Source organism: Entelurus aequoreus, linkage group LG23, assembly GCF_033978785.1.
Source record: "Entelurus aequoreus isolate RoL-2023_Sb linkage group LG23, RoL_Eaeq_v1.1, whole genome shotgun sequence".
NCBI classification, from domain to species: Eukaryota; Metazoa; Chordata; class Actinopteri; order Syngnathiformes; family Syngnathidae; genus Entelurus; species Entelurus aequoreus.
Window position 1 is genome coordinate 3284132 of NC_084753.1, and position 17500 is coordinate 3301631.

The 17500-nt window shown below is 38.2% G+C and overlaps 2 protein-coding genes across 8 annotated transcripts in view; one reads left to right on the forward strand and one right to left on the reverse strand.

Moving 5' to 3' along the window:
- Positions 1 to 5171, forward strand: part of tshr (thyroid stimulating hormone receptor) — a 65375-nt gene extending 60204 nt beyond the window's left edge. The window contains exon 10 of the mRNA XM_062034392.1: positions 3485 to 5171. Coding sequence (XP_061890376.1) covers positions 3485 to 4895 — 1411 coding nt within the window. The 3' untranslated portion in view covers positions 4896 to 5171. The remainder of the gene's footprint in view (positions 1 to 3484) is intronic.
- LOC133640777 (major histocompatibility complex class I-related gene protein-like) overlaps positions 1 to 13226 on the reverse strand; it is a 100622-nt gene extending 87396 nt beyond the window's left edge. The window contains exons 1-3 of one of the 7 annotated variants that reach the window (XM_062034395.1): positions 12957 to 13226; positions 12622 to 12752; positions 760 to 918 (exon numbers count right to left, since the gene is read on the reverse strand). Coding sequence is in view for 1 of the 7 variants with exons in the window: in XM_062034393.1 (XP_061890377.1) it covers positions 12957 to 12994 (38 nt within the window). In the remaining 6 variants the exon portion in view is untranslated. The remainder of the gene's footprint in view (positions 1 to 759; positions 919 to 12621; positions 12753 to 12956) is intronic. The other 6 variants (XM_062034398.1, XM_062034397.1, XM_062034396.1 and 3 more) reach the window with 6 other exon arrangements.
- Positions 13227 to 17500: the final 4274 nt, after the last annotated feature.

The following is a 17500-nucleotide window of genomic DNA, read 5'->3' on the forward strand; positions in this document are numbered from 1 at the left end:
TGTATACGTATATATACACATACATCCATTCATATATACTCATACACATACAGTATTTACATACATATATACACATGCATATACATATACATACATATATACACATATACATACATACATATATATATGTATGTGTGTGTATATATATATATATATATATATATACATACACAGTACAGGCCAAAAGTTTAGACACACCTTCTCATTCAATGTGTTTTCTATATTTTCATGACTATTTACATTGTAGATTGTCACTGAAGGCATCCAAACTATGAATGAACACGTGGAGTTATGTACTTAACAAAAAAAGGCGAAATAACTGAAAACATGTTTTATATTCTAGTTTCTTCAAAATAACCACGCGTTGCTCCGATTACTGCTTTGCACACTCTTGGCATTCACTCGATGAGCTTCAAGAAGGTAGTCACCTGAAACGGTTTTCACTTCACAGGTGTCATAGTTTTGATGCCTTCAGTGACAATCTACAAGGTAAATAGTCTTGAAAATAAAGAAAACGCATGGAAACGAGAAGGTGTGTCCAAACTTTTGGCCTGTACTGTGTGCGTGTATATATATATCAAACAAACACAACAAGGAGGTAATGGATCAACAATCTATTATCACATTAACACAACAACGTCAGCTGAATTGTCAACGCATGGACAAACACTTAAAGTCCCTTTGGTGCTTTCAAAAATGTTAACAACTATGTTGTAAAATTGTGGAAAAAAAAAAGTTATGAAGTAAAGTATATTTTACCTTGCTGTCAGCAAACTGCAGATGACGTGCCGTGACAAGGCGGAGTAGGGAGGACAGGCAGAGAGAGGAGGGCGCGGGGATGAGGGGCCGTGTGTGTGGGTTCTCTCTTTGGTCCAAGTCCACTACGAATCTCTTCTTCTTTCCAGGCTGGTTTGTTGGCTATATTGGACCCATATTGAGTAAGCAACACATACAAACTTATTGCATGGCTCAAAAAGAGACTCGGTGAAGAACTGAGAAGTGGCGACAGAGTAATGGACTGCGTGAAAAGGGATGTAATGTAGGCTGCGCCAAAGTGCGTACTGTACTGCACAGGAAGTGACTTAAGGCTTCAAATGGCACACAAAATGAATAAAAGAAAAATCTCCAAAAGCCTCTCAATTATAAACAAAGCAAAACTATACCTCAATGAAAATGCACTCCATACTCTATACTGCACCTTGGTACTGCCATACCTTACATACTGTGTTGAAGTATGGGGGAATACTTACCACAACACAATTCATCCTCTGATCATATTACAGAAAAGAGCAGTGCGGATCATTCACAACGTTGGTTATTTAGAAAATACTCATAATCTGTTTATGCAATCAAAGTTGCTCAAATTTGATGACCTTGTTAAATATAACACATTGATAATCTAATAGAAAGCATTAAACAAATTATTGCCGCCTAATCTACAACATTTTTTTATAAGACGAGTGCAGGCTCATAACTTGAGAGGCTTTAAATATTTCTTATTGCTGAGAGCTCAAACCACTCGTAAACGTTTTTGTGTGTCTGTATGCGGAGTAAAACTATGGAACAAACTGGACTTACAACACAAGCAATGCCAAACTATTAATCGATTTAAACTATTATACAAACATGGGGTCTGGTTCAAATATAGAGGTGAGGGTCTTTAATTTGACCTGCTGCTGTACTCTGTCTCAAAGTGTTAACATGTGCTCAATGTTTCCTTACCATTATTGCTATGTTGTCTATTACATTATTGCTATGTTGTCTATTACCATTGTTGGTATATTCACTATTCCTACATTGTTGATACAAATTATTGTTACAGTGTAATAATTTTTGTTACCTGTGGTAATGCCACTATGATACAACATCTGTGTTATAATCCTTGAACAAAGTAACAGTGAAACTCATGTGAATAATCACTGAATGGAGAACTGGGGGGGGGTTTAAATAAATTATCTTCTTCCCACTCCCTTTCAGGCAAAACTGGACAATCATGCATTACATAATAAACATGACCTTTTGCACTATATTAATTTATATTATTATGTGTTGTCAACTTGGTACTTTTTTATGTCATTGCCTGAAATAAATAAATAAATGAAATGAAATGAATGAATGAATGAAACACTTGTACATCGAGACATGGTTCGTACACGGAGGCACATTTGGCGCCATCTAAAAGTTCGTAAATCGAAAATAGAGGGGTTCGTAAAACGAGGTTCTACTGTAATTAAATCAAAGTGTGAGGGACAACTGTATATGTCTATTTTGAAACTGAAGGGGATACTGGTATGTTGCATTAAAACTACTCCAAAAAGTAACTTTAGTAAATGTAACATTGAAAATGTAGCGCATTACTACACACCTCTGGATACCGTACAGCAGGGATGTCCAAAGTGCGGCCCGGGGGCCATTTGCGGCCCGCAGGTAATTTTTTAACGGCCCCACGGCACATTCTAAAAATACGATAAAAAAACAAAAAAAACATAAAAAGTAGTATAAAAGAGTAAACAGGTGACAATAAAATGTTGCTACGTTGACTCTAATAACACTAAGCTGTCATGCAGGCTGTTTCTTTCTTTAAAACATAATAATGAATCAAAAACAATGTTATTATGAATTATTGACCTATTCAAGGCTCCAATTATGTCACATTAAATATTCCACTTTGAGATATTTTTTTGGGAAAATGCTGCATATTTTGTGTTTGCCATATAAAAAACTATGTTTTTTTTTTTTTTAAAGAAGGGCCTAAAATGAACAAACAAGGAACATAATAAGCAACAATACAAGTTATAATTGACGGATAGATCTGAAGTTGATCTCGAGACTATTGTGTTAACAGTTTAAAAAAAAAAAAACGATTTATTTTTTAACACTTTACTGAGCAGGACCGTTTTGGATCCTCAATAACTTTAGTGGGACTTTTTTTTTTTTTTTTTTTAAGTGTCATTGCTCAAAAAATAATAATAAATTAAAATCAATGTTGTTATGAGCTCCAATTATTACATAATCTGAAATGTTCCACTTTAAAATTTTATTGGGGGAAAATATTTCATATTTTGTGTTTTTTCCATAAAAAACTGTGTTTTCTTTGACAAAAAGGGCATACAACTTAAATCTAAAATTTAAAAAAAAAACGTTATATTGACAGATATACCTAATGTTGATCTAGATATTTAAACTTTGAATAATAATAATAATAATACTAAATAATGACATTTTTTAAATTTTTTTGAACCCCCTTTGGAGTTCCCGGTATCAAGCCTGAGTGGAGGCCTAAATGTATATTTTTTATACATATATTGTATTGGTTTTTAAAATAAAAAATATAAAAATGGCCCCCGCTTGCTTTGATTTTTCAGAGTGCGGCCCTCAGTGGAAAAAGTTTGGACACCCCTGCCGTACAGCCATTATATTAATATTTGATGTTGATGTCGTAGGAGAAAAAATAAACTAAAAATATATATATTTTTGATTTTAGGGTATTGGAGTATATAATCTGCAACCTGACGGCGTTCTATGACCAGCATCAAAAGCGTTCTGTGGCGTCCCTCCACACGCCTTCCCTCCAAGGCACGATCGAAGAGGTCCCGGAAGAGCCGAGCGACGGCGGCCACAGAGGCGACTTCCACGGCAGCCTTCATTACCACGCCTATTTTGGCGGCCATACGGATGAAAATGTCGGGTTCGGCGAGACCCTGAAGAATCCCCAGGAGGACGCCGGTCCAGACTTTGATAACCGTTACGATTACGTGGTGTGCGAGGAGGGCGAGGAGGTGACGTGCGCGCCGGTGCCCGATGAGTTCAACCCTTGCGAGGACATTATGGGCTTTGCCTTCCTGAGGGTGTCGGTGTGGTTTGTGAGCCTGCTGGCTGTTCTCGGAAACGTGCTGGTGCTCCTGGTGCTGCTCACCAGCCACTACAAGCTCTCCGTGCCGCGCTTCCTCATGTGTCACCTGGCCTTTGCCGACCTCTGCATGGGGATTTACCTGCTGCTCATCGCCTCGGTGGACGTCCACACGCGCGCCGAGTACTTTAACCACGCCATCGACTGGCAAACGGGTCCCGGCTGCGCCCTCGCCGGGTTCTTCACCGTGTTTGCCAGCGAGTTGTCCGTCTACACTCTAACGGCGATCACGCTCGAAAGGTGGTACGCCATCACCTTTGCGATGCGGCTCGACCGGAAGCTTCATCTTCACCACGCGGCCGCAGTCATGCTCGGGGGCTGGATCTTCTGCCTCCTCTTGGCGTTGCTTCCTCTCGTCGGGGTCAGCAGCTACCAGAGGGTCAGCATCTGCCTCCCGATGGACATCCAGTCCATTGAGGCGCTGGTCTACGTCATCTCCGTCTTGGTCCTTAACGTCATAGCCTTTCTGGTGATCTGCGCTTGCTATGTCAAGATCTACTGCGCCGTGCACAACCCTCAATACCGTTCCGGTTCGAAGGATACGAATATCGCAAAACGCATGGCTGTCCTCATCTTTACCGACTTCCTGTGCATGGCGCCGATTTCCTTCTACGCCATGTCAGCAGTGTTGGACCATCCGCTCATCACAGTCTCCAACTCCAAGATCCTACTGGTTCTCTTCTACCCGCTCAACTCCTGCGCCAACCCCTTCCTTTACGCTATCTTCACCAAGGCCTTCCGAGGGGACGTCTTCATCCTCCTCAGTAAGGTCGGTCTGTGTCAGCGGCGAGCTCAGCTGTTCCGAGGTCAGACCGTTTCTTCAAAAGGCAGCAGCGGGACAAGCCAAGTCCGTAAAGACAGGGACAAGCTGGGAAAAAGTCCGGATAACGCCGCTATTCACCTGAAGAAGTGCCCGGGGTGCACTTACCACCCGGTGGTTGGCCGGCGGGCGGAACCTGAGGAGAACCAGAACCTGGAAACGTGAGCTGAACACCGGCCCAACCTCTTTAGAGGAAGAAGACCTTGAAGTGTTTTCCGGCGGGTCTGTTGGAATATTTAACAGAAAGCTCCGGGCCAAGTTCAGCTGTTTTCACAATTCCAGTTGTGATGATTTTACGCTTCCAGTTGGTGGAGAATATCAAGTGTCACTGAAGTATGACTTGGACTTCATCTCTTGGACTCTGAGGACTCGTTACGCAAGCACAGTCTGCCTGGTAGTGAGCACAAGTTCTTTTGAGGAGAGAAAACTCATGCATGCAACTATTTTTCTCCAAATATTTCCGTATAAAGGACGATTTTTATTGCAATGATCTCCCATTTTTTGTCACGGCTGGACTTAGTGGTGATTATAAGGTCAGCCTGCTAAGGGAGTATTAGGGTCGGTTAAAAAATAAATGTAATTAGATGAAAATTCAAATACCAAAAATCAATATATTACCAAAAAGTAATACGAAGTATTATAATACGAATACATGTCAAAACTGCTGCATGTGTTGATAATATTAATTATCTTTTTTCATTATATTCTCATAAAATTATGACTCCTTTTTAAGAAAATTGATATCGTTTTTTTCTGCTAGTAATAACACTTTATTTCTATGACAATGTATTCTTGGGAAATGAGTAGCTGTTTACATACAAAATGAGAACTTCATTGGTTAGGCGGAAAAACGTAATTCTCATAAAATAAAAATATTATGATTTGTTTTGTCAAAACTTTCGTCTTTGCTCAAATTAGTTGTTGGTTTTTTTAAATAGTACTGCTTTATAAACTTGCTACACATGCTTATAACATTTGTATTATTGTTAAAAAATGTGTTTGAAGAAATAGTATTAGGTTTTTACTGACAATACGACTTTATTCCTTTATCATTTTAAAAACTTAGACAATTTATTCTTGTAAAATTAGTAAAATTAGTCGTTTTTCTTAATAAAACAACTTAGTAAAATTTAAAAATGCATAAGTTAATTCAAGAAACATTAAAATATAATTCCTATACATTTAGATTTTTTTTAAAGAGGAAATTATGACTTGTTTTTGTAAAATGATTGATCTTATTACTGCGCAATACACTGCATTCTTGTAAAATGAAGTAGTTGATTCTCTTAATTGAATTGTTTTCTTCTAAGAAATATGATTTAGTAAAAATGTTAACTGAATTCTAAAATTATTCAAATGCAATTTTCATCAAAGTATATTGCATATATAAAACGTATTTTTTCCGGACGATGGAGTGCACCGGTATATAAGCCGCACCCACTAAATTTTTGAAGAAAAAAATATTTTCCATATATTAGCCGCAGATATATACATTGTGAAATGAGTTATTTACACTGAAATATGTTGTAAATGTTTGTTTACATATCTTAATTGTTTCCAAACAATGTCTGTAACACGGCAGTAAAACGGCTGATCAAACAAAACAGATGTCATCGTCATGGACCCACTAGCTGCAAAAGTTAGCTCTCCAATCAGCTAAACAGACTCAATAACTCAATTGTTTTAGTTACATTGTAAAACGTACAAACGTTGCTTGGAGTAATGAATTAATAATTTGTATGAGTAAAAATGCTATAGACAGCTAGAAGACTAAACTGGAAGGACACTGCAGCACCTGCGGTGAGCAGACTTGTCCAAAAGATGCCGCCTTAGCACAAACAATAAAACCTTTTTAGCATCTTTGCTTGTTTTGTTTTTTGAAAATCCATAAATTTGCGGCACCGGTTTATAAGCCCCAGGGTTTAAAGTCTCGGAAAAACTTAAGAGACTTATAGTCTGGAATTCACAGCACCGGAAATGAAAAGCTTTGTATTCTTTGGAGTCTGGGACTGAAATTGTAAATATGATTTTTGATTTTAGGTCCAGTTTATGATATGTACATTTGCCTTGTGTTTATACTCAAATAATTGATTAACAAAAGGGTAAGGGATTTTTATATGTCCCTGACATCTACTGTTACACATGTTGTACATTGATGCTGCAAACATAGTTTGTATAGTTTGTAATAGGGTTGTTATGATACCAGAATTGCAGCAGGCGATGCCAATAACTAGGAATTTTCACGATTTTCAATTTTATTTCGATACCAAAATGACATTTAAAAACTGAACCCATGTACACTTGAAAAGTGTCAAGTGTTTAAGATCAGTGAGCAACAACATAATTTAAATATCAGTATGAGCTGCCAGGAGGTTGAAAAAGGAACAGCAGTGTTCTATAACCTCCCAATATATCAAAACAAACAATACAGTGCTTATAAATATGATCACAAATAAAAAATAGTTTTTATATTTTACATTCTAAAAAGAACAGCAGTGGCGTGGAGCCTTCAAGTGTACAAAACAACAATATTGTTATTAATATTATTTCAATATGTGTGACTTCATTGTGTCATTTGTCATGAAATATGCTAATAAAAAAGCTCAAACATAAAGAGTAATCTTAGTTTTTTTGTTCATTGTTAGTGTGAGCATTTCAGCATTTTCTCATTACGTTATGCCTTTTTGATCCATTTGTTTCTAAATTGTTTATTTTGTTTCTCCAAAGTGCCATAAAAATGAGGTATGTTCAGCACAAAAGGCCCCCAGGCCACACTTTGCCTCCCTGGTGAAAGAAGTAAAGCAGTGGTGTTCAAAGTGCTGCCAAGCGACAGAAGAGTGTCTCTAAGCTGTGTTTTATTAGCACTTATGGAAGTGATGAAGGTCGGCTTGCACGCTTTCCTGCACGCTAATGCACACTCCCTGGGCTTGTGGTGGCGGACCTACGCTCTTACTCAAATACTTTGCTGAGCGCTTCTATTTGATTATTGAATAAATACATGACAAGATACACCTCTCTTTCACTTTTAACATGTAGCTCTACTTGCTAAATATAGCAACAACGTGGATCATTTCCGCTACGTCTTATTCTCTGGCAAAGCAAACGCGTATGAGGTGTGATGAGAAGCAGAGTTACGCCACACCTACACTAATGTTACACATTTAAATTTCTTCATGAGCGAGGGCGAACCAGAAATCCAATCCAATCCACTTTATTTGTATAGCACATTTAAACAGAAATGTTTCCAAAGTGCTGCACAACAAAATTAAAAACAATATTCAAATATTATCCTTAGCTCCACCAATGACTGGATAAAAACAAAAAAAATTATAAAAATATAAAACCTATATAAAAATAAATATTATTAAAAACGATTTTAAAGGGAAAAACCAATTAAAAAAACAAGTAGAAATCAAAATTTTAAAAACACCGAGGACCACACAACTCACGTAGTGTTAAAAGCGAAAGAATAAAAGTGGGTCTTAAGACGAGACTTAAAACACTCCACAGTGGAAGCAGTTCGAACATGGAGGGGCAGAGTGTTCCAGAGCTTAGGGCCGAACACAGAGAAGGCCCTGTCTCCCCTGGTTTTAAGTCTCGTCTTGAAACACCAAATCCTCTGTTTTTAGGACAGTAGGTGTTTTTCGGCGCCGACTCTGTGCTGAAAAGCCAAAAACTGATGTTGCTTGCCAGTTTAAAAAATCTCGCAATGTATTATTTGGTATAATAATTATAGTGAAACTTATTCCAAACAGGTTACAACAACTCATTCTGGCTACATTGAGATGGCCTAAAAACGTATTTTAAAAACGTGTTCTTAAACATTAAAAATAAATAAGTTAATAAATACACTAAATATATATATACTGTGTGTATATATATATATATATATATATATATATATATATACATACACACTGTGTGTGTGTGTGTGTATATATATATATATATATATATATATATATATATATATATATATATATACATACATGTAACAGAGTTAAAGTACACCTTTGTTGTTGTGAATTTGATCTTTAAATAGTTATTTTCTGCTCGCCTGTGAGAGGACTGTTTGATGTATTTTTGTCCCTCCTGAGCCCCTGTAGTCTTCCAGGGTTGTGTAGCCCCTCCCTTCTTCCCCTCACAGAAACGTTTTACATGGCTGAGGGTGACTCTCGGTCGGGCGATCCCACCGACATTTTTGTTAGTTTTTCGGTGGAAATTAGATCTTTAATTAATGAATGTGTGTACCAAGAACGTGAATATGTCTACCATGAATTGATTAACAAGGACCCCGACTTAAACACGTTGAAAAACTTATTCGGGTGTTACCATTTAGTGGTCAAATGTACGGAATATGTACAGTACTGTGCAATCTACTAATAAAAGTTGCAATCAATCAATCAATCAAAAACCTGTGTTGTTCCCTAGTTTTAAGTTCGGATTCCAGGTAATATTTTACATTGCTAATATTGGCGCCAACCGGCTGCTCTTTGTTACATGAGACTGGTTCGGTGTGTGTGCGTGCACGTGCATGCGTGTGTGCTTACGTGCGTAGGCAACGAGTGTTATTCTGTGTATTTAGGCGTACGCCAAAGAAAGACGGGATACCAACATTGTCTGTCGCCCGCAGGTTTGTGGTTTTATTCTATTTTCTAAGGTTTAAAAGGCCTACTGAAATGAATTTTTTTTATTGAAACGAGGATAGCAGATCCATTCTATGTGTCATACTTGATCATTTTGCGATATTGCCAAATTTTTGCTAAAAGGATTTAGTAGAGAACATCGACGATAAAGTTCGCAACTTTTGGTCGCTGATAAAAAAGCTACCGGAAGTAGCGTGACGTTTTTTTTTATTGATTGAGACTTTTATTAGTAGGTTGCACAGTGAAGTACATATTCCGTACAATTGACCACTAAATGGTAACCCCGTCACAGGTTGAAAGGCTCCTCACATTTCCCCATTGTTTACACCAGCAGCTAGAGCGATTCGAACCGAGAAAGCGACGATTACCCCATTAATTTGAGCCAGGATGAAAGATTAGTGGATGAGGAACGTAAGAGTGAAGGACTAGAGTGCAATGCAGGACGTATCTTTTTTCGCTCTGACCGTAACTTAGGTAAAAGCTGGCTCATTGGATTCCACACTCTCTCCCTTTTCTATTGTGGATCACGGATTTGTATTTTAAACCACCTCGGATACTATATCCTCTTGAAAATGAGAGTCGAGAACGCGAAATGGACATTCACAGTGACTTTTATCTCCACGACAATACAACGGCGAAGCACTTTAGCTACGGAGCTAACGTGATAGCATCGGGCTTAACTGCAGATAGAAACAAAAGAAATAAACCCCTGACTGGAAGGATGGACAGAAAATCAACAATACTATTAAACCATGGACATGTAACTACACGGTTAATGCTTTCCATCCTGGCGAAGCTTAACAATGCTATTGCTAACAACGCCATTGAAGCTAACTTAGCAACGGAACCTCACAGAGCTATGCTAAAAACATTAGCTATCCACCTACGCCAGCCAGCCCTCATCTGCGTTCTAGCGATCGACGAAGGACTTCACCCGATCATCAATGCGGTCGGCGGCCAGCGTTGGATAGCGCGTCTGCTATCCAAGTCAAAGTCCTCCTGGTTGTGTTGCTGCAGCCAGCCGCTAATACACCGATCCCACCTACAGCTTTCTTCTTTGCAGTCTTCATTGTTCATTAAACAAATTGCAAAAGATTCACCAACACAGATGTCCAGAATACTGTGGAATTTTGCGATGAAAACCGAGCTTTTTGTATTGGATACAATGTGTCCGAATACTTCCGTTTCAACGATTGACGTCATGCGCATACGTCACCATACATAGACGTTTTCAACCGGAAGTTTCGCGGGAAATTTAAAATTGCACTTTATAAGTTAACCCGGCCATATTGGCATGTGTTGCAATGTTAAGATTTCATCATTGATATATAAACTATCAGACTGCATGTTCGTAAGTAGTTGTGGGTTTCAGTAGGCCTTTAACTATAGCAAACGCTGCATGTTTTGTTCTGCCACGAAATGGCGCTTTGAATCCATTCATTAAATGTGCATTTAATATTTCACAGACCGTTTGTATCTGTCATTTTCATTGTAAAGTGTTAAAGATGTACATGAGAACCGAAAAGTTGTACATGGCTGAAGGCGTAAGCCAAAGAAAGACGGGATACCGACATTGTCTGATTGTCGCCCGCAGGTTCAATGTCCATTTCTCCGATGATGCAATTGTTGATGACTGAAGTGCTGATATAAATGATAAATGGGTTATACTTGTATAGCGCGTTTCTACCTTCAAGGTACTCAAAGCGCTTTGACAGTATTTCCACATTCACCCATTCACACACACATTCACACACTGATGGCGGGAGCTGCCATGCAAGGCGCTAACCAGCAGCCATCAGGAGCAAGGGTGAAGTGTCTTGCCCAAGGACACAACAGACATGACTAGAATGGTAGAAGGTGGGGATTGAACCCCAGTAACCCCGCCCCCCAACATCCCACCCCCGGATTGTAAATCATGTAAATTAGAGATGCCGAAAAATGCTTTAGAATGTAATATCAGAAATTATCGGTATCGTTTTTTTTAAATTATCGGTATCGTTTTTTTTGTTGTTTTTTTTAATTAAATAAACATAAAAAACACAAGATACACTTACAATTAGTACACCAACCCAAAAAACCTCCCTCCCCCATTTACACTCATTCACACAAAAGGGTTGTTTCTTTCTGTTATTAATATTTTGGTTCCTACATTATATATCAATATATATCAACACAGTCTGCAAGGGATACAGTCCGTAAGCACACATGATTGTGCGTGCTGCTGGTCCACTAATAGTACTAACCTTTAACAGTTAATTTTACTCATTTTCATTAATTACTAGTTTCTATGTAACTGTTGTTTTACTTTCTTTTTTTATTCAAGAAAATGTTTAGAATTTATTTATCTTATTTTATTTTTTTAAAAGAACCTTATCTTCACCATACCTGGTTGTCCAGATTAGGCATATTAATGTGTTAATTCCACAACTGTATATATTGGTATGGGTTGATATCGGTATGGGTTGATATCGGTAATCAAGAGTTGGACAATATCGGAATATCGGATATCTGCAAAAAGCCATTATCGTACATCCCTAATGTAAATAATTCAATGTATATACTCTGATGATTAACTTGTGTGATGACTGTATTATGCTGATAGTATATATTTGTACCATGAATTGATTTACGTGGACCCCGACTTAAACAAGTTGAAAAATGTATTCGGGTGTTACCATTTAGTGGTCAATTGTACGGAATATGTACTGTACTGTGCAATCTACTAATAAAAGTTTCAATCAATCAGTCAAAGGTTGGAAGGAAAAGAAATAAAGCTGAGGACAGTGGAAAGTCTCGTCATTGTGCCGACCCAGAGCAGTTACATATATACACACACACAAACACACCGTATTGTAGCGGCTGGCTACGGGGTGTTAGCCAATGGCGTTGGCTGGGGGGCGGGACTTCCAGGGAAGTTAGGGAAGTGACATTGTTGACAGGAAGTGTTGGTTCGAGTTTTGCCGGGAAAGGAGATAGACGCATGTTGGAGATGTTGTGTGCCTTAAATGCATCTAGTGCAATAAATGCAAGATAACTGAAGAAGTCTCTGAGCCTACATTCCTGAGAATATTACAGTATTTTCAGGACTATAGAGCGCACCGGGCTATAAGCCGCACCAACTAAATTTTAGAAGAATGTTTTTTTTTCTTCATATATTTGCCGCACATATAAGACTATAAGCCACAGATATATACGTTGTGAAATTAGTTATTTCCACAGCAATATTTTGTAAATGTTTGACATACCTTAATTGTTTCCAAACGGCTGATTAAACAAAACAGAAGTCATCCTCATGGACCCACTCGCTCCAATCAGCTAAACAGACTCAAAAACTCCACGGTGACGTTTTGGTGAATTTACTGAGGAATTTGTGAAACTGAAACAATGCAAAAAGAATGCCATTGTAGGTTAATAACACTAACACAGACACTCGTAAACGTGTTAGCATATTAGCTCATGCTAACGACGCTAGCTTAGATTACGATAGCATGTACAAATATGCATGGAAACACTCCGACAGACACCACACATGGGACAGTTTAGTTAGTAAAACATGTTTTAGTTAAACTGTGATACTTACAAACGTTGCTTGGAGGGATGAATGAAGAATCCATCCATCCAATTTTTCTCCCCCTCGTCCCTTTCGGCGTCGCGGGGGGTGCTGGAGCCTATCCCAGCTGCATTCGGGCGGAAGGCGAGGTACACCCTGGACAAGTCGCTAACACAGATAGACAGACAACATTCACACTCACATTCACGCACTAAGGCTAATTTAGTGTTGTTGCCAATCAACCTATCCACAGGTGCATGTCTTTGCAGGTGGGAGGAAGCCGGAGTACCCGGATGGAACCCACCCAGTCACGGGGAGACGCCTTGGATGCGTATTTCCGGTTTACTACATCAAAACAGGAAGTACATTTTCAACCTCCGACACCTGCAGTGAGAAAACTCGTCCAGGAGATGGCGACATAGCACAAACAATAACACACCATTTCAGTCGTCTGCGTGGGTTTAATGCAGACTATCCATCCTTCCATCCATGTTCTACTGCTTGTCACTAATTCAACAACATTTTGGGGAATCTATATAGATTAGAAGGGTAGACATACAAGAACACACACACACACACATTTTTGTATTTGTTACCTTCTTGAGACCTCCGAAAAAATTCCTACTTTGGACCACCCTTTCTAGATATATAAATATTTGTATTTACAACATTATTAATATACTGTATACATACTATGCAAATATTTAAAAAACTTGTTGTGAAAAATGAGTTGGAAGTTCACGAGAAAAAGGTCACAATTTCACAAGAAAAACTTTGAATTTTGGCAGTATTATAATAAAAGTCCTCATTTTACTCAACGCAAGTCAAAATTTTACAAGAAAAACATTTGTGCAATATTATGATAAAAGTTGGAATTTTACTCAATAACAGTCGCAATTTTACAAGAAAAGCGTAAAATTTTGGCAACTTTATGAAAAGTCGTAATTTTATTGGACAAATGTCACAATTTTATAGGAAAACTTTAACATTTTGGCAATATAATAATAATCCGAATTTTACTTGGGAAAATTATGACAATTTTACTCAAAAAAATTCACTATTTTACAAGAACAACAAACAAATTGGCTATATTGTGATAAAAGTCAGAATCTTTTGAAAAATGTTAACATTTTGCATTAAATAGTAATAATTTTACATTAAAAAGTAATAATTTTACGAGAAAATATTGCACTACAGAAACAGAAAGAATATGAGAAATTGTTCCCAATTGTATAAGAAAGAAGTCGACACATTGTGAGAAAAAGACTGCTTTTAGTTAATTTTTTAAATTTTTTGTTTGTAATTGGTTTTTAATCTTCATTATTTACTTCAAGTTATTACAGTATGTCTCTATATACATATTTATTTTATAAAAAAGGGGGCAGATTTCAATTTCTTACGCACACTTATTTCATATGTTGGCCAGAGGGGGAGCACTTTTAAAACCGACACACTGTCAATTTGAAGAATCCCTCCATTTTGGCACCACCCTAATTCTGATAGATTTCACCACCAAGGGTGCAAATGAGAACTACATTTTTTTGCAATGTGCTTAAGGCCGATGACAAAGGAGTCACAGACCACAGAGGGCCCCTGTGCCGCGCTTTAGGCAACCCAGCTGTAGAAGCTAACTGTTAATGGCCACTATAGTCTTAGTACCGTAGTGTATTTGCTCATCCTATGGTCACATATGGGACGCGGGTTGTCTTACGTCAGCACCGGGAGTCGTACAATCAGCGGTTCACCTGCCGGGTTTTTTCGGGGACGAATAGAGAAGTCCTTCTTTAGCCGCCGTCTTGTTTAATCATATATATCGTTGCCTTTCCACCTCTCAATGTTTACTCTTGTATGCACATTAAATCAACAAAAAAATCCTGACTTTGGAGCAATGTTCACAGACTCTCTATTAGATGCAATGGTTTTCCGTATTGGGACCATGATTTCGGTCCCAACTTGTTCACTGGTCCTCATATGGAAGTGATGTCTCAAGAAAGATAGAAATACAACACACACACACACACACACACACACACACACACACACACACACACACACACACACACACACACACACACACACACACACACACACACACACTTTACAAAGGAGCTACAGGGGCAAGCTAACATCTGGTTAGCATTTCATGAGCAAGGTGACAGTTTTTTTTGAAGCCATTTCCCGGAAAAGTGAATAGTTTCAGATCTTTTGGCATGGTGATGATTCGTGAGGATATCTGACCAGACGAATGCCTCCTCTGATCATCAGCGAGATGCTTTAGTTTAAAGTGGACTTGGAAAGAAAAAAAGAAAAAAATAGTCGAATATCAAACCAGTTAGAATCAACGTCAGGAAGTCTGGATGGCTCCTTTAAGGGCTTCCTCCTGGGAACGTAAAACCCTTGCACGGATGACGTCATTGCCCACGCTACTCCACGGTCTGGTGGGCATGGACGCCACTCTCGTGGGGTCAAGTTGCCGCCGCCTCACTGGAAAGCTCTAGAAAGTGGAGGAGCTGCGAGAGCAAACCCCTAAGTGGACATGGTCAGTGTCAGGTAAATGTATAGTGATCCAGTTTTGTTGCTTGCAATACATAAATTACCGGTGTGGATACCAAGGGTAATATCGACTACTTTTTTCTAACGCTTTGGACCCTGCGGCTTATAAAACGGTGCGCTCGCTGACGGCCATAATGCAAATAGTTACAAAAAAAACAAGCAAATCCATTACAAGTTGTGTTAGTTTGTGCTATGGCGCCATCTTTTGGACGAGTTAGCTCACTGCAGGTGATGCAGTGCCCTTCTGTCGAGACTGAGCTTTCAACCGGAAGTAGAAGTGCCGTTCTGTCTGCTAGCCGTCCCTAGCGTTTTCCCACTCGGAAGGATTCTTCTTCTGTCCCTCCAAGCAACGTTTGTAAGTTTTACAATATAACTAAAACAATTCTTACTTACTATAGCGTCCCATGTGTGATTAGACTTAGACTTAGACAAACTTTAATGATCCACAAGGGAAATTGTTCAACACGGTAGCTCAGTTACAATGATGGAAAGTGTAAGGATGGAAAGGACAATGCAGGTATAAATAGACTAATATAGCGATAAAAAAATCTAACATATATACGAATATATACATAGGTGTACAGAATAATATATCTACAGATATATTATGTCTATAACATATATACAATATATACCAATGATGTCTGTATGAGTGTTTTCATGCATATTTGTACGTGCTATTGTAATGTAATCAAGCTGGCGTCGTTAGCATTAGCTAATATGCTAACACGTTTACGAGTGTGTGTGTTATTAACTTACAATAACGTAATTTTTGTATTTTTTCAGTTTTGTAAACTCACCAAAATGTCACCGTGGAGTTATTGAGTCTGTTTAGCTGATTGCAGCTAGCGGGTCCATGACGATGACTTCTGTTTTGTTTGATCATCCGTTTTACTGCCGTGTTACAAACACAGTTTGGAAACAATTTAAGTATGTAAATAAACATTTACAAAATATTTCTGTGTAAAAAAACCTCATTTCACAACGTTTATATCTGCGTCTTATCGTTTGATAAAGCTAATACCGTAGATTCCGGACTATAAGCCGCTACTTTTCTTACACTTTGAACCCTGCACGGCTTACAAGACAGTGTGGCTAATTTATAGATTTTTCTCTGGTATAGTTAAAAAAAAAAAAAAAAAAGAAGCAAATACACCTCGGAAGTGTTTTGTGTTTGTGATATTGTGCCATCTAATGGACGAGCTCGCTCACTGCAGGTGTCTTTCCATTTACGAAGTGCTTTTCTTTTTTCTTTTCAACTGGAGTGCAGTGTTCGTCTTCCATCCGTCCATAGCGTTTATACTCTAGGATTCTTCATTTATCACTCAAAGCGACGTTTGTAAGTTTTACTATACAACTAAAGCTGTTTATACCGACTAAAACGTCTCAATATTAGCCAATATGCTAACTCGATGACAAGTGTCTTTGTTAGTATTATTGACCTACAATGGCATCCTTTTTGTATGGTTTAATTTTCGTAAATTCACCAAAACGTTAGTTAGTTATTTAGTCTGTTTAGCTGATTGGAGAGCTAGCTTCCGCAGCTAGTGGGTCCATGACGATGACTTCTGTTTTGTTTGATCCGCCGTTTTACTGCCGTGTCACAGATACTGTTCGGAAGCAATTAAGGTATGTACATAAATATTTTTGCAAATAATTTTGCACCGTATCTGCGGTTTATAGTCCGGTGCAGCTAATATATGGAAAACAATTTTTTTCCTTCTAAAATATAGTGGTATTCTGGTGCGCTCTATAGTCTAGACAATTCGGTAGTAAGACCAGAAGTGTTCAAAATGTGGCCCGCAGCTAATTTTCCAACGGCCCGAGATGGTGCCTTTACATTTAAAGGCACATTGCCAGGAATAATAAAGGTTAAATTGACTTTTTACTTGAGATGAGGCTTTGACTTTTTCCACCAAAAGCCGCACACTGAAAAATCAAAGCATGTGTGGGCCATTTTGACATTTTTTTAACCAATACAAAATATAGATTTTTTTCCTTAAACTTTAGGGCTCTTCTCA